This window comes from Perognathus longimembris, chromosome 4 (genome assembly GCF_023159225.1).
Source record: "Perognathus longimembris pacificus isolate PPM17 chromosome 4, ASM2315922v1, whole genome shotgun sequence".
Lineage (NCBI taxonomy): Eukaryota > Metazoa > Chordata > Mammalia > Rodentia > Heteromyidae > Perognathus > Perognathus longimembris.
Window position 1 is genome coordinate 59844948 of NC_063164.1, and position 21716 is coordinate 59866663.

At 35.6% G+C, this 21716-nt stretch overlaps 1 protein-coding gene across 3 annotated transcripts in view; it reads left to right on the forward strand.

Annotated features, from left to right (window-relative positions):
* The window catches only part of LOC125350615 (fibroblast activation protein alpha), a 72547-nt gene that overhangs the window by 24720 nt on the left and 26111 nt on the right, over positions 1–21716 (forward strand). For all 3 annotated transcript variants that reach the window (XM_048345325.1, XM_048345326.1, XM_048345324.1), the window contains 8 exons: positions 1619–1722; positions 2420–2555; positions 5486–5530; positions 12633–12737; positions 12836–12906; positions 15120–15173; positions 16771–16895; positions 20863–20910. In XM_048345325.1, the coding sequence (XP_048201282.1) occupies positions 1619–1722; positions 2420–2555; positions 5486–5530; positions 12633–12737; positions 12836–12906; positions 15120–15173; positions 16771–16895; positions 20863–20910 (688 nt within the window). The remainder of the gene's footprint in view (positions 1–1618; positions 1723–2419; positions 2556–5485; positions 5531–12632; positions 12738–12835; positions 12907–15119; positions 15174–16770; positions 16896–20862; positions 20911–21716) is intronic.

Below are 21716 nucleotides of genomic sequence, written 5' to 3' on the forward strand. Positions count from 1 at the left end.
TAAAAGTCAAAAGAGACAGGAAACCCAGAACTGAAGAGTGATGATCACCGACTGGGAATCTTGGATCTAAATCTTCATGTTTCTTTGTAAACTAGAGCTGCAGAAACATTTGGTATTAGAGAGTGGGGTAAATTCCAAAGACACAAAGATCTCCTAACCAAACCTGGGAGGTCATACGAGAGATTGGACTGTTATTTAAGTGTGTTCAAAAAGCATTGAGTCATTACACATTTATCTAAATTTTGTGAATTCAAAATTAAGCTGTAAAATTCTCACTTCATGAAAATAACAGAGGATTGTAAGATATGGTCTAGCTAAATCACTGTCATGTGTATTTTAGGAATCTATGTCATTTAAAACAAAACAAGTATAACTCCCTTAAGTACTTGATTTGACAGTGAAATTATTCTGATCTTTGGGGATAGTTACAGGAGATTTGGCTATTGTCTTAATCCAAATTATATGACAACAGCAAAAAAAAAATGGTTTCTTTAGTTCTGCTTCCTATTCTCTCAAACCAACCTCCTCTCCAGTTCCCTTAGGAGTAAAGAGATGGGATTATGGTTACTGTCATCCCAAAAACTTATTGAAAGGTCTGACTTATAAAATAAAATAAATGATGCGGACTGAAGCACTGCATATTTTTTTCTTTTTTTAAAGTTTTTATTATAAAACTGATGTACCGAGAGGTTACAGTTTCATACGTTAGGCATTGGATACATTTCTTGTACTGTTTGTTACCTTGTCCCCTCCCCTCCCCCTTTCCTCCCCTGAGGAGTTCAGTTCACTTACACCAAACAGTTTTGCAAGTATTGCTTTTGTTGTTGTTTCTCTTATTTTACCCTTTGTCTCTCAATTTTGGTATTCCCTTTGAATTTCCTAATTCTAATACCAGTACACACTGTTTCCCATACACTCAGATAAGATTACAGAGATAGTGTAGATACAATCACAAGAAGGTGATACACGAACATCATCAATAGTAGAAACTACAGATACACATGGGATGTTGAAAGTAGTTACAACTCTGATATAACAATCATTTCCATAAAATGGAGTTCATTTCACTTAGCATCATCTTATGTGATCATAAGGGTATAGCTATTGGGCTCTTGTGATCCTCTGCTGTGACTTGCCTAAACCTGTGCTAATTATTCCCAATAAGAGAGACCATAGAGTCCATGTTTCTTTGGGTCTGGCTCACTTCACTTAGTATAATTTTTTCCAAGTCCTTCCATTTCCTTACAAATGGGGCAATGTCATTCTTTCTGATAGAGGCATAAAATTCCATTGTGTATATGTACCACAGCACTGCATTTTTGTGATCTCTCTTTTTTTTGGCCAGTCCTGGGCCTTGGACTTGAAGCACTGCATTTTTTAATCCAAATATTTTCCCCCAGTAAATAAAAGAAAACTGTCTCTTTAAGCACTTAAAATATATGTTTTTATTCCAGTTAAAACAATCTGCAAGTAAAATTGAGATGGAGATCTTGGTCATTTGGGTGTATCCTGGACAGTGAGATACTTTATTACCCTTTAAAAATATGCCTAAATTACTAAAGTGTCTTTAACATACTGATGAAATTTTCTGAGCTTTGAATCTCCATTTTCTTGTCAGGCTGGAGCGAAGAATCCTACTGTTCGGATATTTATTATTGACACTACTTACCCTCAACATGTGGGTCCCATAGAAGTGCCAGTTCCAGCAACGATAGCCTCAAGGTAATTAATCTCTGATTGCTCGCACATTTCTAAACAGAATTTTAGCACTTTCAAATTTCTTAATCAGAGTTTAAACTTCTTTTCTGCTTAGTTTTATGATGTGCATGTTATAACTAAAACTGAAATGATCACATAGAGTATATACAAATTGGAAAATCACAAAGAAGGTCCTTAAACTGATTTTTTAAAGTAGTACATTTACATCTATAGAAGTGAGCACGATGTGCAAATTAAGCACAGCTTTCCTCAGCTGTACAGAGGAAACCTGGTAGATTACAAGTTGATCTTTGTCCTCAGATTATAATGTTCCATTCTGTCCATAATACCTCAAGCCAGGTTTACAGATCCAATGACATCATAAGTGCCTGATAAGCAAGAACAGATAAGCCAAACGCCTCTAAATCCTCCATTATCTCTTTGTAGAATCATTTATCTTTGAATCTGTGTCTTAAATTCTTTCCAAAAATGTAAAAATCCAGATATGGAGAAAATACTCAAGTATGAAATAACTCTTTAAATGAAAGAATGCTCCTATGTTTTAGTGAGCATATTTAGGCAAATTCCAGGAAAATTTTTATCTTCCTTATTTACTGAGCAACTGTTCCATAAAATATATTTTTAGAAAACATAAATCAATAAGTGGTTTTTACATGATATAGGATTATAGTTCATACTCTTTACTTTGATTTATTTGCAGTGATTATTATTTCAGCTGGCTCACATGGGTAACTGATGAACGAGTCTGTTTGCAGTGGTTGAAAAGAGTCCAGAATGTCTCTGTCTTGTCTATATGTGATTTTAGGGAAGACTGGAACTCATGGGATTGTCCAAAGGTAAAGTCTATTAAAGCCACTAATGGCTATTTCTGAAGATAAAAGTACAATAAAAAACATATTTGCTTCATCCAACTGCCATTGCTTTGTGATGATGCATTCTATTAAAAATGCATTCTATTACTATTTGAATGGAGAAAAAGAATAAATAAAACAATGTGACAATTGGAAATCAGGTGTCTGTGTGAAAATTAGAAAGGTCATCCATAGACTCCATATCAACAAAAGCAAAACCTGAAGATAAAAATAAAAATGGGCTTGCTTGCAAAAAGAGAAGTAATCCACAGAGAATTAGAGAGGAATGGAAGTGGGACATCTTCCATTCAAGCTCAAACTTGAAAAACAAAAATTACAAAGGAAATTGATATTTTTTAAAGATAAATGTTCTCATTTTAAATCAATAGTAGATGATATGACATGAAATGTCAAATCAAAGTATTCAAGTACCCACTTCTCATAGAAAGCCATAACTTGAATTAATATTTGGGATGGAAGCAAACTTTATAGATTTGGCATATTTACTGTTTCTTTATTTTTATTATTCATACCTGAATATAAGCAGAAAAATACATGATCAGGAAACTACTTTACTTATCTAAAATCTTCATAATATGGCTTTTCTTCCATACTCATCAGAGATTAAAAGATGCAAAATGTTTTCTTTTTGTAGAAATTATATGGGTCCATTTCATAAGACTTCTAATTATGAAAAATATTTCATCAACCCAAGTACAGGATAAATCTATTTTAAATAAGAAAAGGGACAGAGCACCCATGTAAATGATTAAATTCCATCTAGAAATTGGGACATTTTGCTTTACAAAGAAAAAGTTATATGACTTTATTTGAAAATATATCAGAACCACATAATAACATTATTTAGTCCAAAAATATATTAAGTCATTGCTGTGACTGAGAAAAGTTTCCTGATTTTCATGGAATATAATACAAGTTATATTTATCTCATTTTTATTTGGCTTTAATGTAACATAGCCAAATAAAGATACATTTATTAATTAAATTAGCTATTAGAAACCATTGATTTGATTAGTCAGCTATGGATAAGTACATCTTTAATAATTTTACTAAATATAGGTATTAAGATGTACTTATTTAATTTTATTATATTACAAATATGAAATTTAACAAAATTTAACTGAAAAGCTAACTTTAATAAACTGTGATTACTTTGGAATATGAAATTCTAATTTATCAAAATTTGAGATAACTTTAAACTAACCATTTAAGATATTCATTCAAAGAGATAGCAAGTCCCTGGAACATAAACTTTATAGCTAGAAGAACTGTTACATTATAGTATGACATCTTAATTATCTTAGGACTTCTGAGGAAATTGTGTTTCAAAACAGTCTTTTGGAGAACACTTTTTCAGAGTTGAGAACATTAGTGCTAAATTTCCCAACAACTATGCTCGTGACAGAGAAGTGTTTTGAAAACCAACAATACTTTAGGTTAAGTGGCTTATCAATCTTTGACTCATATTTTAGAGTCATAACCAAAACAAAAACAGAGACTCAAATAGCAATCATTGCTTGCAATATAATTATACTGCTGAGATTTAGTAACAGATTTATAGCTTGAGGAATTGAAATCTTTTGTATCATTCTTCCTTCTCTGAAGAGACTATTAAATTTAATTTTATCTTTACAGATAATAATGAAAAGTTTTAATATACATACACACATATTCATATACTGAGAGGAAGGCACATCTGCTATCATCATCCATGATTTTCAGCACTAATCCAAATTATTCAAATCTGAGCATAAACATCCAACTCTAGGGTGGAAAAAAGAATGGAGGACTGTGCATATAAAAGGTTTTATGCACTAGATCTAGAAGTAGACTGAATCATTTCTGCTCTCATACCATTGGCTAGAACTTATCACATAACCACAACCAAGTAAAATGGAGGCTGGGAAATATAGCTATGAGAAATGTTTTCTAATTATCTTTTTGCCTAGGCATCTCTCTCTATTTATTGTCTATAGCTGATTTTTTAAATCTGTAGTATAGACTTCTCCTACAACTTGACAACAACTCTCAAACTTATTTCAGACGATTTCAACCTTAAAATATCCATACTTTAATTTTATTATCCCACCCTCCCTACTGGGACTTTCACTTGCGCCTTCATCATTTTTTTCCTAGGCATCGTAATAACCTTCTAGTTGGTCCTTCTGCTTCCTTCTACCTTTTCCACCTCTAATCCATTCTCTCATGTCCAATTTTAAATTTGAAGTCTTTCAAGGTATTTATCTACAGAAGTCCAAATATCATAGAATAACATTAAAGTTTCTACAAAATAAAGGTATCATCATATTCTACTCAGTTATAGCAAAGCATATAATACACTAAGATTTTCTGATTGCTATGTCAGTAATTATACTCAGGTCTTTTTTCTATATTTTTCTAGAAAAGCATATTTAACCTTTTAAGATAATTAAATATAACTTCAATAATTGATATTATTATGCTAAAATATTGAACAAAGAAATAGCATGATTGGCTTATTTTTTTTCAATTTCTAGCTACTTCCAAAGACTGAGAAAAGAAAAAATTAACCTAGACTCTACTACAAAATTATTTTATTTATTACCTCATACCAAATGTCTGGGTTTTTCAGGACATCCATTCATGGTTCCTGATTATAAGGCACTATCTCATAGGAGAGTTAACAAGAATTAAAGGTAAAATTTGACCTTGGCCTTCAAATGCCCACATTACATTCAGCCACTCTGTTGTGTGAGAGTTGTAACTCAAAATTGAAGTTAGTTACTGAATAACAATAATAAGGTCTGAGCAGATTAATGGCTAAATGGTTAGCAGCTTAAATGGTTTCCAATGTCCAAATTATATCCACTCAAAAGTGTTCTCCTAATTCTGTGATATGGCCTTTTGTTTTTTAGACCCAGGAGCATACAGAAGAAAGCAGGACTGGATGGGCTGGTGGAGTATGATTTTGCTATCTTTTCCTTGTTATGTTTAATCACACTTGACAGATCCTGAGTTATAAAGGCACTACTTGTTTTCATAGAAAAAATACCAAGGTAATGCAGTGTGATCTGTAAAGTGGGGTCTCTCTCTCTCTCTCTCTCTCTCTCTCTCTCTCTCTCTCTCTCTCTCTCTCTCTCTCTCTCTGTTGTGTTTTGGTAGTAATGGGATTTGAATTCAAGGTCTTGAATAGTGTAGGCAAGTGCTGTGTCACTTGAGTCATGTCCTCCAACCATTTTTGCTTTAGTCAAATTTTCAGATAAGGTCTGTCTCACCTGTTGGTCTGGGGCTAATGATCATTCTATTGGTAACTACCATGCAGTTGTGATTTCAAGTGTGTACCACCTAGATGAGCTTGTTTGTTGAGATAGTGTCTCAATAATATTTTATCTCCACTGGCCTTGAACCATTCTCCCTATCTTCATATCTCACTTAGCTGGGATTGCAGGTCACATGAGCCACTATGCCCAGCTGTGCCAACTAATACCAATTTCTCTATGTTGAGAATTTTACTGAAAACAAATCATATTCTTCCTATCCTAGACTTAAGAGTGCCAACTGATTCCCTGCTAGCTATAACTATTAATTACCTCTAAAATAAATACAATAGAAATCATTTCTCATAAGACGGCAGCTAAAACCATCTTCATATTTATATGATTTGAACCCAGGAAAAACAAAAACATTAGAGTATTAGTAATATAAAAGAACTCTACCTCTTCCTAACTTTTACTGCATCGGATGGATGCATTGTCATTCCACTTTCTAAGTATAATTTGCTGTAAAATAGGAAAATGTGTGTTTTATTACTCATATCTGGAACTTCTGGATAGGGTTATGTAGTGGTTCCTGATAGTTTTTAGTGTAAAATCATATTTTAGGGAAGTATTAATTATGTCTTTTATCCTAAATAAGGAATATGGAATGAGACAAAAATAACTGGATATGAATATGAATACTGCCAATTACCCCAAATGTATGAGTGAATTGATGTGAGTGTGTATGTGTGTGTGTGTGTGTGTGTGTGTGTGTATGTATGTATGTATGTACATGTGCTGATAAAGAGGCTTAAACTCAGAGTCTGGACAATACCCCTTAGCTTTTTTGCTCAAAGCTAACACTCTACCACGTGAGTCACAGCACCACATCCAGTTTTTCATTGGTTAATTGGAGGTAAGAATCTCAGTGATAAACAGGACCCAGTGTGCCAAAATCAGTTACAGTGACATCAGGTGCAAAACTATGGGGAAGAGAAACACAAGAAAAGGTATAATTTCACATGGTATGTTGAAAACAAAAACAACAATAAAGCACTTGTTTTCATAATTTGGAGTTCATTTTGCATCATGTCATGTGTTTATATGTACTAGCTATTGAGCTATTGTAATCTTCTGCTAGGAAACCATAGAGTCTACATTTCCTTGAGTCTGGCTCACTTCACTTAATATGATTTTCTCCAAGTCTTTCCATTTCCTTAAGAATGGGGTAGTGTCATTTGTTCTGATGGAAGCATACAATTCCATTGTGTATATGTACCACATTTTCTTGATCCATTCATCTATTGAGGGATATCTGGATGGATTCCATATTTTAGTGATGGTAAATTGTGGTGTTTTACCCTGATGTCACTCCCATTTGATTTTGGTACACTGAGTAATGTATATACATTTATTGGAACTAGGGAAGGGAAGGGGAACATCAACATGGAGAGACAAAGGGTAAAGGGGGAACCAATGCAACAACAATGCTTACAAAACAATATTCTATAAACCAACTGTACAAATTGGGTGGAGGGGGGGGGGAATTAAGGAGGGGGAGGATGGGAGAAAAATAAGGGAGGAGGTAACAAGTTTGATAAGAAATGTACTCGTTTCCTTATGTATGAAACTGTAACCCGTCTGTACATCACTTTGAAAATTAATGAATTAATTAGTTTTTTTTAAAAAAAAAGAATGTCAGGGACTTTCCTGCACAGGCTAACTTTGAACCACAATCCTTGGATCCTTGCCTCTTGAGTAGCTAAGATTACAAGCATGAGCCATTAGTGACTGACTTCAGCTGGTGTTTAAGTTGGGGTTGCCTGTTTGATACTTGGACACTGTGCAAAATAGAAACCCGTAAGTCCTGGCTTAACACATTAACTAATTAAAACACTCAGAAATCAATTCCAAGGTAAGAAGTACTATGAAAATTTAAACTTTAGGGGCTACGGAAGATAAAAAATCTTTCCATAGTAACCACTGCTGTATACTTTATCAAATAAATTTATTTTTATTTTGTTACATTAAACTCTGGTTTAAGTTAACTCTTAAAGTTTCACTCTTAAAGTTAACTTTAGTGGTTCACAAGGAATGGTTATTGCTTTCTAAATCATATACAGTGAGTGTAATAAGTAAAATTCGTATGTATATAATTCAGAAAAAATAGAAAAAAATCTGTTCTTAATCCACTGTTTGCCACAATACTAAATTATTGTAGGAAAAGGCAGAAGTATTCAGTTTAAGAAAATCAATCAGAAACTAGCCTTCCCAAAAGGTTCTTACTACATCTATAATTGAAAACATGGGGAGGGGGGATAAGCTAATCTACTATTTCACTCTCCACTGTGAGGATTTTTAGTAAAGAATGAATATCTGGAATATGTTTACAAATGCCAGTTTAATTGTGTGCTTATGATGATTGTAAACTTGTGAGTAGTGTGATTTTACACAGATCAACACCTCTGACATTAGCAACTCACTTTGGTGTGCGACTAAGGACAGAAAGACAGATTTATTCTGAAAATGTTACAGTCTTCAAAATGTTCTGAAATGCTTTAGAATGTATCATTTGGAAATGAGTATTTGTATGCATCATGAGGGCAACATGAGCATGAGCCAGTGTTTCACACCTGTAATTGTATCTACTCTGAAGTCTGAGATCTAAGGATGGAGATTCAAAACCAGTCTGGATAGACAAATCTTCCAGACTCCTCACTACTTAAGCAGCAAAGAAACTGAACTTGGGTTGTTGGTCAAGTGGTAATCTGTCAGCCAAAAGTAAAATTGCTGGGTGAAAGCTCTAGGCCCTGAGATCAAGTCCCAGTAGAGGCATACACATTAAAGAAAAAAATCTATATTGCACCACCCTTGCAAACATGATCTAGAAGAATAGGGGAATGGATTTCCCTAGAACACATTTCAACATGGAGACATATGATGTCTTTTGAGAGATTAAGTCCCTTCAAATACATTTAGTGAATACATAGATTATTTTAAAATCTGGGATGTGTGATTTTGTTCCAGACCATTTAATATTTTCACTTTTATGATAATATTTGGAACAACATTTTTCTTAGGAATGAATTTTAATCTCTCAAATTTTGTCATATAGTCAGTGAATCTTTCAAGTTCCAGAAGAGGAATGGTTAAAGTATTTACAGTGATAGCAAGTATCTGCAGTAGGACATTCACTCCGCAGAGTACTTGTCTCGGAAGTTCTGAATTATCTTTAAAAATCACAACACATCAGGCTGGGAATATGGCCTAGTGGTAGAGTGCTTGCCTTGCTTGCATGAAGCCCTGGGTTCGATTCCTCAGCACCACATATATAGAAAAAGCCAGAAGTGGTGCTGGAGCTCAAGTGGTAGAGTGCTAGCCTGGAGCATAAAGGAAGCCAAGGACAGTTCTCAGGTCCTGAGTTCAAGGCCCAGGAATGTTATAAATTTATTTTGGCCCAGACCCTGAATTATCCCCTCACTTGTAAAAAAAAAAAAGTGAATTTAAGTTAGGAAGCAGAGATTTAATTCTTTAAACTTAGAAAATAAGCACTGAAAACATAATGCATAGACTACAATTCTACATTTAAATTATTGTTAAACTAGGTGAAACACTACATTTTCCAAACAACAACAATAATAATGATAATTTTCTACTTGACGTTTGAGAACTTGTGCTTTTTTTAGCCAAATAATTAAGTCAGTTTCAGAATCAGCTTTCTGTCCTTTAACATTGTTGACAAGGTATGACATGATGGAAAATTGTATTACTTTCCAAGTAAAATATTTTAAATTTCTTTAAATTCTTCACAAAGATGAGCAAATTATCAGAAAATCCAAGTGTGATGAAGATACCACCCAAGGGACCTTGTTAAAATAGAGGCCAGCTTTGTTCTGCATGCTTATCTAGGTCCAGGTGTGACTGCTGCAAAGAACTTAACTAAGCATGCATTATGGGCTGAGCTGTAGCCAAGCTGAGCGGAAATATTTCACACTCTCTTTACCTCACCCAAGTTACCTGGCCATCTGAAGCAGCTGTCTTTGATGTGGGCAATGAGAGGAGAGAAGATAACACTGGCTTAGCAGACTGATTCTTCCTGTTTGCCTGTTTCTGATATCTTAGAATAGAATATTCTGTCCTGTTAATATCTTCAATGAAAATGAAATTTTTAGTTTTCACCCAGAACAAAGCCTTTCTAAAATCCCATAACTAAAAATAGATGAACATTGTACTTTTCTCTGTGAACCTAAATATTTTGTGACTGGACTTGCATTTTAGTTATGAAGTCATGTAGAAGAGCTTGTCTTTCACGCAAAAGATATAAAGACAGTATTTTAAAGAACTTTCTAATCATTCTGAAAAGAAACAATATGTGGAACACAAATATCAATAAATTTCCATCCACAAAATTACAAAAATTTTTTCCTAGTCCTAGACCTAGTCATTAGTTTCACTTGTGTTTAACCTTAATAGGCTAAATACTACCAAGGTTGGATTTTAAATTAGTGAAACTTTGGAAAGAATCACATAAGGTAACAGCAGTTCTCATTATGTGACTTTCTAATTTGGTGAAGTTTCCTTAAAAGAAAAATGTTAGACAAATTAAATACAGCAGAGCTTATTTGAGCAAAGACAAATTAATAAACTAGACAATCTTAAGAACCAGAAAAAGTTCAAAGAACTACACTTAGGAAGCAAGCACTGAGCCAAACACAGAAGCAAAATAGAAGAGTCATTGAATTGTCTGCAGCTGGGATTGGGCCTTACTTGGTCTCTGTGTGAAGTGTCCAGTTTGTCTGAGACTCAGCTATGTTACATTCCTAAACTAGGCTTTGTGGTTAGGCTGTGCAGTCATTGTACAGAGCTCAAGAAGGAAGAAAACTTCAAGCAAATGGCCTCTTGCCTTATTTAAATTGAACAGCTCATGTGTTAAGACTTAAATGCACTGTTTTCTAGGCTCTTGTAATACATTGTACAAAATAGCAGATGTTTTTGGAGGATAGATGTCTGAAATCAAGGTATTGGCAAGGCCATCATGCCTCTGAAGGCTCCAGGGAAAAACCTTTCCTTACCTCTTCCAGCTTCCTATGGCTCCTGGGAATCTGTAGTGTATGTTGGTCCCAATCATAGCACTCTAATACCTGCCTCTATTTTCATATAGTCTCCTCCTCGGTGTTTCACTGGCTGCTTGTATCCTCTCTTGTGAGTTTATGTTTATCTTTGTTTTTGTTTTCAGTATTGATATAACTGCAGAATCAATCAGGGTGTCACACTTGTTAGACAGGTGTTGTACCCCTTGATCAAGCCTGCAGTTCTTTTGTTCTGGTTATTGTTGATGTGGATCTCACTTTTTGTCAAGGTTAGCAAAAATTGCTAAATATCAATCCTCCTATTTTTGTATTCATGATGTATCTAGGACAGCAGGTGTAAGTCACCTTAATCAGCTTTTATCTGTTTTGTTGACATCTTGATATTTTTTTTCTTTTGCCTTGGCTGGCCTAGGACAGTGACCCCTCTTGAGCTTAGGCCCCTGAGTCTGAGATGACATGTGAACAGTGCCATGCCCACCTTTTGATTGAAATGGAGGTTCATATGGAAATCCACAACCCACTGGGTCTGGCTGTAGCTTTTCCTTTCGAGGTGAACTCCAGTCATCAGATTTAGAGTTGAACCTTAACTATAATAATCATACCATCACTTTCATTCTGATTATATCTGTAAAGATCCTAGTTTCAAAGAATATAATACATGAATCAGGTATTATTCAGCCCTCTACATTTTAATGGCTCATGTTCAAAATCAGCATAAAGAAAACAATGATCAGTGTGATCAAAAGGCATCAAATACAGGTAGAGCCACCATTCAATACACCTACAAAAATTTCTCCTTCATTTTGTTCAGAAATGAATCATAGAATAGGTCTTAGAATGGATGTTTATATTAAAAGATACTGTTGTGTTCTTTCATTCTCTTGTCATTGCTGACCATCTAATATCACATCAGGAAGAACCAACTAGAAAGACCTGGTTTTTAAAGTATTATGCAATTATCTGCCCTGTTTGGCTTACAGCATTTAGCAGTTCTTCCCTCATATGATTATTTTACAAATGTGTCATTTCATGAAAGGATGGCATAAAAAAACAAAGTTGGCAAATGTAAAAGGAAAACCATTCACTTTTAAATGAGAAAAATGTAACATACTGTTGGTTGAATTTTGGTATGAGGTCACTAGCCCCCTCCATAGTTATGTGGGTCCCCAGGGTACCCTGGAAAATGACAGACTAGAGCAATGAGGTCATTCTGCTTCTTGAGCTCCGATAATAAACGTTTATCATTATTTTTACCTCAAGTACAAAGCCCCAACCTATCATTATGTCTAGCAGGCTCTTATACTTTTATCTTTAAAATGTCTTCATTGCTTTATTGAAGCACTGACATTGGGTGCTTGGCATTAGATGAATCAAAAGGGCTATCTGCTTTAATGAGAATCACTTTGGTCACATTATCTCATCCCCAATATACATTTGTGTTTTCCTGAAATTTTGTTTCTAACCATACAACCTCAAATGTCTGGAAATTAAATCAGATGAAACTCTGTAACGCTAACGGTATGCATTAGCAACCAGGCAGTAGTTAGACTGTGCAAGTTCTGTCATGTGAAAAATTGGAATTTCAGATGAGTGATGGGAGACAGGGAGTTAACACACCGAGGTTTGTGTAGATGCAACCATACATGGCTTTAAAAAGAAGCTGAGATTTTTCTTTGATTTGCCTTTTGAACATAACCTGTGTTCATTTCTTTCAGTTCTTTGTTTCAACACCAGTTTTCAGCTATGATGCCATTTCATACTACAAAATATTTAGCGACAAGGATGGCTACAAACATATTCACTATATCAAAGACTCTGTGGTACGTTCCTTCCAAGATTTATCTCCTCAGAGATCATTCACTTGAGGTTGCTCAAATAACGCTCAGCTTCACACAACATAATGTTTGTCTTTTTTTAGGAAAATGCTATTCAAATTACAAGTGGCAAGTGGGAGGCCATAAATATATTCAGAGTAACACAGGATTCACTGTAAGTATTGCTCGATCTACAAGGCACCATTCAGGTTTTAATTGGCACCAACCGATGGACATGCAAAAAATACTGTAGCATCTCTTTTAGCTAAGTAACCAAGCATTCTTGTTACTCTGTAGTTCTGACAACCATGAATTCATTGCCTATTCTTTACTAACTAGCCACATGATTTCCTGTTGGAACAAATCTTTAGTAGAATATTAGTAAATATTTTACAGAAAAGGACAAAAAAAACTGGTTCTAAAGGCAAATTTTAGTTCTCAGCACTTGAAGCAGCAAACTTCAAATTTTCACTGTTGATAGCCCATAGATACAGCCCATAGACACAGAGAATCTCTTATATTAATTCACCATTATCTAGATTTAATATTCTACCTATAAAAGCTCCCCATTCTTGAAGTATTGTTGAGTACCTGAAAAGATAAAGTTTTCAAGTTTATAGATGAGAAAACTCAGAGCACCTAATTGACTTGGTTAAAGGTAACTTTTGTTAGTGGATGATGAGAATTCAAACTTAAAGTATATTAATTCTAAGGATCTTCACTTCTAAGGATCTTAACTTCAACAAGTGAGTAATTTCTTTCAGTCCTATCCTTCTCAATTCATACTACATACTATGTAAATAAGCCATCTTGAAATAATCTTTATGGTAAATCTTCTCTAATCATCATCAGTGTGTACTTCCTATCGGTCAGTTATAGTGCATTCTAAATCCAGGGGTATTCCTTCATGCTTATAATCTTCCTGCCATTAGCTAAATTGTGAAGAGCAAAAGAACAGGACCATTAGGCCAAGCTCATTAAACAGATAACCATCAGAAACCTATTAACAATTGATGGAGTTATTCCAAAGTTGATCAAAGGAGTTTGAACCAGAGGAGGAAAAGGAGAAGATTGGGTGGGAGATAAATTGCAGCCATAATCGGTTTCTGGGATAGAGAAAGGGAAGGCAAGATATCTACCTGTCATTATTTGGCCTGAGGTGACAGAGACCAGGAGGAGCATAATGGTAATGCAATATGGGCTTGGAGGACAGAACTATGACTCCTGTGTGTGTCATTAGCACTTAAGACCCTGCCTGTAACAGAGGAGGGCTACAGTTTGAATTTGTTGAATGAAGGAGGAGATGAGGTAGGTGGGTAAAGAGATGGAAATGAATTAGGATCAGTAATTACTGGCTGTGAGGAAGAACGGGGAGGAAAGTGAATGTTGCCAAGTCTCAGTCCCAGGAAGACAATGGGGGCACTCTTGACAGCCCAGCAAAGCTTCTGGGAGCCATTTGGGAAAGCGACTGAGCAGTTTATTCACAGGTTCTTTGAGATGATGTGGGAAAGGCGAGTGAAAGTGATGATGGGAGTCTTGTGACATTAGTGAAGACATAAATAAACCAGACACACACAAGCTCAGAATATAAATTTTATACTATGAAGGAACTGTATTCTGTTGCATTTCCTTTTTCCCTGGGACTAAGGAGGTATTTATTTTATTTTATTTTATTTTATGACACCAAGGAGATAAACTAATCAGAACTGCTAAACCCTCCTAAGAATTAAACCAAACCTTGTTTATTCCAAACTTTTCACACTCTGTTATGTTCTTTCTGGGGGGAAAATGACAGTTACTTTGTGACATTCAAAAGAACTCATAGAGGAATAAAAATAATGTCACTAAACTGTATTTCCCATTTCATAACTTTATTAAGTCAAGAAAGAGCTGCACCTGCGTTCTAATGTAGCAAGTTATGTACTCCTGTGGTTTGTTTTCATTTGGATGAATTAACTTGACACAAGATGCATAGTGTCCCAGACTGGAAGAGGTTCTCTGACTTAACAGAAAACTTATCTACTATCAGGGCTTATGAAATAAATTCAGAATATGTTTGTAATCTTAGACATAATTAAGTAATATAGCACAGAGAAACCAGTTTCTCACTTATTGATCATGGAGAGGGAAAGACATAATAGTAATTAAACTCATAGTTTATGTGGAGTAGGCCATACTTAATGAAACAAATGTTAACAGCACTAAGAATAATTTGACCCTTCATGGATGACTTGGAAATCAGAGTAAATATCCATAATGCAGTTATGAATAATGATATGTGCATATAGGTGCGAGTTAACAGTTTTGTCACATGAATAATTATTAATGTTGTTATTATTACTGTCATCGGAATCATCAATACTGAATGACTTATGAATGTATTTTCAGGTTTTATTCTAGCAATGAATTCGAAGGTTATCCTGGAAGAAGAAATATCTATAGGTAATTCTATCAGTACATTCTAGTACTAATAGATAGGTAAAGATAAGATAGATAGATTGATTGATAATTTGAGTGAAAATACACCATAGCCAAATGGTAAGTGTAGAATGATTGTTAATATATAGAATTCAATAACAATAATTTATAAATTCAGAGAAAATATCCAGAGACTGTTGTATACTATTCTATCAGTATAAAAACCAGAATGCTTTCCAATCTTTAACTCTCTCAAAATGTTTGTTTCAAAGGAAAAATTTTATGTTAATTTTATGTTAATTTAAATAGTAACTATTACTTTGTGCTACTAAACACTCCTACAAAATTTCAGGAAAATAGAATCCTTACTTAAACCAAGCATTGTTTTCACTCCCATAACGTGTGATCTCTTTTGCTATGTATTACTTTGGCATAAGCCAGTTCTACTTTTATTAATGTGCAAATTCACTCTAGTGGTCCTCTTGATGACTAGGGTGGTGCCCCCTACACTCCTTTCTGCATGTGGAAATAGAAACATGTACTGATCCTGCCAGTTACCATGAGCTGATAGAATTCTATATGCAAAGGACTTCTAGATTACAATCTATAATTGCATTTAATCTCCACAACTCCATGAATCAGGTAATACATTTGCAGTTGGAATCCACATGTGAACATGGTGACCTCTGAGTCCTTACTGTCAACACCTTTTCTAATATTTTCCAAGACCAGACTAAAATATAAACATAAAAATTGACCATAATGGAGGAAAGAAGAAATTTCCCTCTGCCATACTCTCTGTTCCCTCTGGGATCATGTTATTTATTTATCTGTGACACGAAGCAGAAGGAACTCAAAGGTAGCACAGGGAACCCTGACAGCAGAAAGGGCTTCCGACCCTATACCAACTGGACAGACCATTCCGACTCCTGGAATTGGGATTCTGATTTGGAAATTAATTCTACTATTCAGAAAAGATGTAGAAGATTCTGCTGGGTGAATTTGGAATCACTGTAAAAGATGGAAGTTGGCCTGTAGAAATAGGTGAGGAAAGAGTGTTCCAGGATTCTGGTCCCATGAACCCACAGGAAAAGAATGGGAAGTATGGAAAGCAAATAGAATGTGGCTTCTTATTTCCATTTTTCTCAGTGCTGAATCCCCTTCCAGATATAAATACGAACAGGGACTTCTTTCTTGGAGATATAGCCAGATTTTCCTTATGCATTTTGCTGTGGAATAGCAAAGAGACTGTAAGATGAAGAAGATCTATGGATTCCAAACATTTTACAAAATGTAAGACAGTAATGATTATGAAAAGTCACTACCTCCCTGATGTTGGAAACATTAGGTATTTCCCTCACTTTAGGGCTTCTCCCTTGAAGCTTATGCCTCCTAAGGCAAAAAAAAAAAAAAAAAAAAAGAGTGGGGGGGAGCGGGGGTAATAAAAAAATCAAGCTACATGAAAATACAGTGATTCCTTTTTACTTTAAATGATATTGGCAGCAGAAAAATAGAGTGGGTTTGATGTCAATATGTAAATTAGTCACTTTACATGGAGTAGTTCATTTTGATAAATACAATCTCAAATTTTCAGCTTAGTTTTATTTTCATTTCCCTCTAGAATTAGCATTGGAAACTCTTCTCTGAACAAGAAGTGTATTACTTGCCATCTAAGGAAAGAAAGGTGCCAATATTACACAGCAAGTTTCAGCGACTATGCCAAGTACTATGCACTCATCTGCTATGGTAGGTGGTGGACCTAATGTAAGCATTACCTTCATCACTTTCCATTGTCGTCATTCGTGTCACTATCATCTGATCTGATCTTAGATGTAAGTGAGTGAGTATTCATTATATGTGAGAATCTTATCTCACACTTAAGGGGAAAATAATGACAGGAAATAGGAAGGAATTATCCCCATGTCTTTGCCTTCTAGGAAATGGAGAATGACTTGCCAAAGGTGTGTATAGCAGATAATTATCTCTAACTTAAGCCAAAGTCTCTTGCTTTTAAATCCATGTTCTGAATGACCACGTTCCTTAGCACCGTGGCATAAGTATGAACACAATCAACCAGCTGTGTAGAGTGAGGTAATACCATAAACAGAATTGCTTTCCCTGTTATAATGGTTGGACTTTGGCCTCATTTGCTACAGAAATGCTTCTTTCCTACAGCCAGTGGAAAGAACAATGGCTTAGAAATCTGAAGCATCTCCCTTGAAGCCAATCTTTGCTCCAACTCTAGCGTAAATGGGGAAATGGGGATAGAAAATGAGGATTTGCCATTCAGTGTGTCCTTCTGAATATCGAAAATATCTTAACTACTTCATTTAAAAAAAAACAGCTAGGTAGTAAAATATATAAGACATTTCATTTCATAGTTATTTAGGCATGTGTATCATTTATGAATAATTGCTACCCAAATAATGTTATCTACTGTACAACATGCTATCTTTAGTGCTTATCAAGAAACCAAACAGGCTAAGGCTACATATAGATCAAAGAATGTCTTTGGTTCTTAGTATTCAGCATGGGGATTTGATAAGTAATTTTTTTTTTCCTAGCTGGGCACCAGTTGCTCACGCCTGTAATCCTAGCTATGCAGGAGCCTGAGATCTGAGGATTGCCATTTGAAGCCAGCCCAGGCAGGAATGTATGTGAGAATCTTATTTCCAATTAACCACTGGGAAACAGGAAGTGATTCTGTGGCTCAAAGTGGCAGAGCACTAGCCTTGAGCTAAATAACTCCAAGAAAGTTCCTGGACCCCTGAGTTCAAGCCCTATGACTGACCTAAAAAAATCTCTAATTCCCTGGTCTTTGCCTCTTCCCCCTAGCAATGCCTAGGGTAGGGTGGGCATGGCAAAATGAAAGTTACCCTCATGTTTTGTGATATCAACTGCATTTGTCAGGTAGATGGCTTACAGAACAAATGAAATATTTGACAGACCCTTTGCTTCATTGCAGAGGCCTCAGAATGAAGGCCAGTCTTACATGCCACCCCCCTCAATCCAGCCACCTGGCCTGAGATTTGTGCCGTTTGACTATATGGACATGAATAAGCATTGTAACCCAAATACTTCCTTCAAGATGGCACAAGACGTCAGTTTGAAATAACATTTCCATAAAAATGTTTGGTCAGTGGCATCTTTGAAATGTCAAGAGATTGTTGTGCATGGCCATATGTGCTAATTGTGATTATGGCATTTAAAGATATACATTAAATGTCCCTCTCAACTTACACACCACATTTTCAACTCAAGCTCTGTATTTGTGCAACATGTATTGAAAGCTGACATGCCAGGCACATTGCATCATTCAAATTATCAAACCAAGTCATCTGTTGATTTTTCTCTCCTAGAAGGTAGGGGCTAAATTCTCCTAAAGTTTGTATTCCTAACACCAAGTAGAACATCTAATGCACTATAGACTTTTACTGTCTCTAGGATAAATGTAGGCATTGTCGAATATCAAAGCAGTGCTGGACTTTGACAAAGCCTACTAAGAAATGTGTTTTCTGTTGATATGTCTGCTTATAAAGAAGGTATCAGTGTCACTAAGCTAATACACATGCCTATATATTGACCGGAATGATACATTTGAATAACAGTGTAACCACTTGAGAAAACATTGACACATTTTCTATTACATTGTCCTAATATCTATATGAGACTTAGAGCCAACTGAAGAGGTAAGGCATCAAAGATTAAGTTCTCATCAAAAGTTGGTGGAAGAGTCCTTTCTAGAATTTGAATTGCCTGACTTTTCCACCACTCACTCTTCCTTGGCAGTATGGTAATTTCCCATTTAGCAAAAAATATACTGTGTGGGTTGCATCACATCGTCTGGTGTTTTTGAAGCTCCAGTAAAATGAGTCACTGCGCCATCATAGGAAAAACCTTGAAATCTTTCCCTTTAGGATGAAGAGTAAAGCCTTATTATATAACTTCAAACTCTCTAAAGAGACACTAAGTCCTTGATGACAAGATTCAGGCAGGTAAAATCATGCTGATGGTTCTGGTAGGACAAGAACTATGCAAAGTAAGAATTCTAGGCTTAAAGAAGATTGTCACCATTCACACCTTCCAGTGACTGTGTCAAGAGCCATCCATCATTAGTGTGTCTCAAAAGTTATCAACAATAGCCATTCAAGTTTTTATTAATAGAATCACATAGCCACAAAAAATTTTGCAAGATAAATGCTGATGGAGTGAAGCCTAGAGAATTTGATCCACATCTCATTCCTTATATTCTGGCCCAGAATGGAATGTGTGGAATTGTCTATTTAAACAACATTGAAGAATATTGACTTAAATGAGAATTTCTACATCTCCCAACATTCTCAGACTCCAAAGAACTGTTAATTTTTATAAAAGCCCAGTAATACCGCTTTTTAGATTGAGAATTTAGGTTAAAAAATATTAGCTTTATTGTTTGCAAGACCAGTGGGAAAATGTGACTGATGTGTTTGAATCTCTAACATAATCCCCTAAAATTGCATTTAGACAAATTTTGGTACAATTTTGGAGATAAAGTGCTCTCCCATAGGGCTTGGTACTGTTGTGCTTCCAGCTCTGAGGAATAAATCCAAAGGATGTTCTCTGCAGGAAGGAAGCTGCCAGGAGCAAGCCAGAAAGAACTATTTCTTCTCAGGGTGTATCAGAAAAATCATCCATCCTCTGATTTGCTTGGGGACAATAGCTCTATTCTAATGGCTCTCCCTCCACAAAGAAGAAAAGATTGTGGTGGTAAGAGCAAGCAAAACCTCTATAGACACTGCTTTTCAACCTATTGATTGCCTGATCAAATCTATTCTTTAATATATTCAAGTATGTGGTGATTTGTGCTAGTTATTCTTAAATCTATGAAGAGAGAGGCTAAATTCCATGATGGAATATGCAGGGGATATTGATGTGCCTGCCAGAGTGATATCTCTGGGACTGATTCAGTATTCCAGTAACTGAAGATCCTGGCACCTGGCAGCTTATAGTTGAGGCTCCTTCTGGAGATTGTTCCAGACCACATCTACATCCAATGACTGTGCCACACACTAGAGAATGAAAACTTTTCCACTGCCCTATTGGGAGAACTTTTCTCCCTGAGGGGTTGACTTGATGGTGATGTGACAGCACTCAAGTCCACCCTTCTTACCTACCCATTCTTTCTCTCCTAACCAAACAAATACCAGCCTCAGTACCACCACCTTCCTCCTTCTATAAACTCCTGGTCCACAAACCTTCTGTCTGCTTCTTAGGGAAGATGACCCTAACCAGAATATTTCAAAAAGATACTTATTCCATATCAATTTATTCCTGCATGCAATACATAAAAAGATGCTAGATTTTACCCACCAAAATAAGCTGACAATGAAACCACAAAGCCAGGGTGAAAGGACAATCTGAGTAGTTTACTTGGTAATAAAGGCACAACTAGATCTGTGCCAATATGGCCTTCTCATAAGGCAATTTGCAAGGGCAGCTTCTGAGGCCTCATGGTGTAAATCGACTATTCAATGTCCTCATGGAAATGTGTAAAGAAAAAGCTTCTCTTGCATCTGTTCTTTGACTGGGCTCTGATCTCTTGTGTTGTTTAAATGTAATTTAAATGATGGTGGTTACTTCTCTATGGGCAAACACTGTAAATACTAGTTGCAATCCTTGTTGAGACTGTCGTATTTAACAGCAAGCTATGTCTTTGCTTTCATCCTGTGTACAGGTCCAGGCCTCCCCATTTCCACCCTCCACGATGGCCGCACTGATCAAGGTATTGTGTTTTCCATGCTTAGCTTCTCTAAAAAAACCTTAAATGTTCTGTGATGTGCAACTAGAAAGGATAGGACAATCGACACACACTGAATACAAGAACTGTGGTGCAATCATGTTAACACACAGGATTGTTAGTATGGTTGTTACTAGTAGTAATAGTAGTTGCATTTTGGATATCAAACCTGATCATATAAACTTAAGATTATTTATAGTCAAAATCTTGTCTAACACAGATGACTAAATCATAGAGATTAATTCTAACTTTCCCAACTTGCCTTAATAAAAAGCATAGAAAAAGCATAGACTATAAGAACTGAAAAGAAATAGCATATTCAGTCTATTTTTCTCTCACACCCCACTCCAGTGCCACCCCCCAATTTTTTGGGGGGAAAAGCTTTCATTTATTTATTTTGGTGATTGTATTGTAAAAACATGAACTGATGATCAATTCAAGGTATAACTTTTCCAGTTATCATGCCAGCTAATTTTTTTAACAGCTACATCATATTAGTGTATGTGGAAGCCCTGAAATTGGGAAGCTTTTTCCATTCTCAACTGCTTTGAAGGCTGTCCTCCTGTATCCTGAACTTGCAATATAGGTTTAAAATAGTTCACAGCTCAATGATGACCATTTTTGCTCTCAACAGAGCATAGTTGCTCTACTCATCTTTCTGATAGTTCTCCACTATCTTCTGACCTATTCTTAAGCAGAAGTAGAAGAGTTGAGTTGTTGGAGAGCAAGGATACTACTGTAGGATGGCATGAGCACATGCCACTTCTTCAGCATTCTTGCTTGCCACTGTG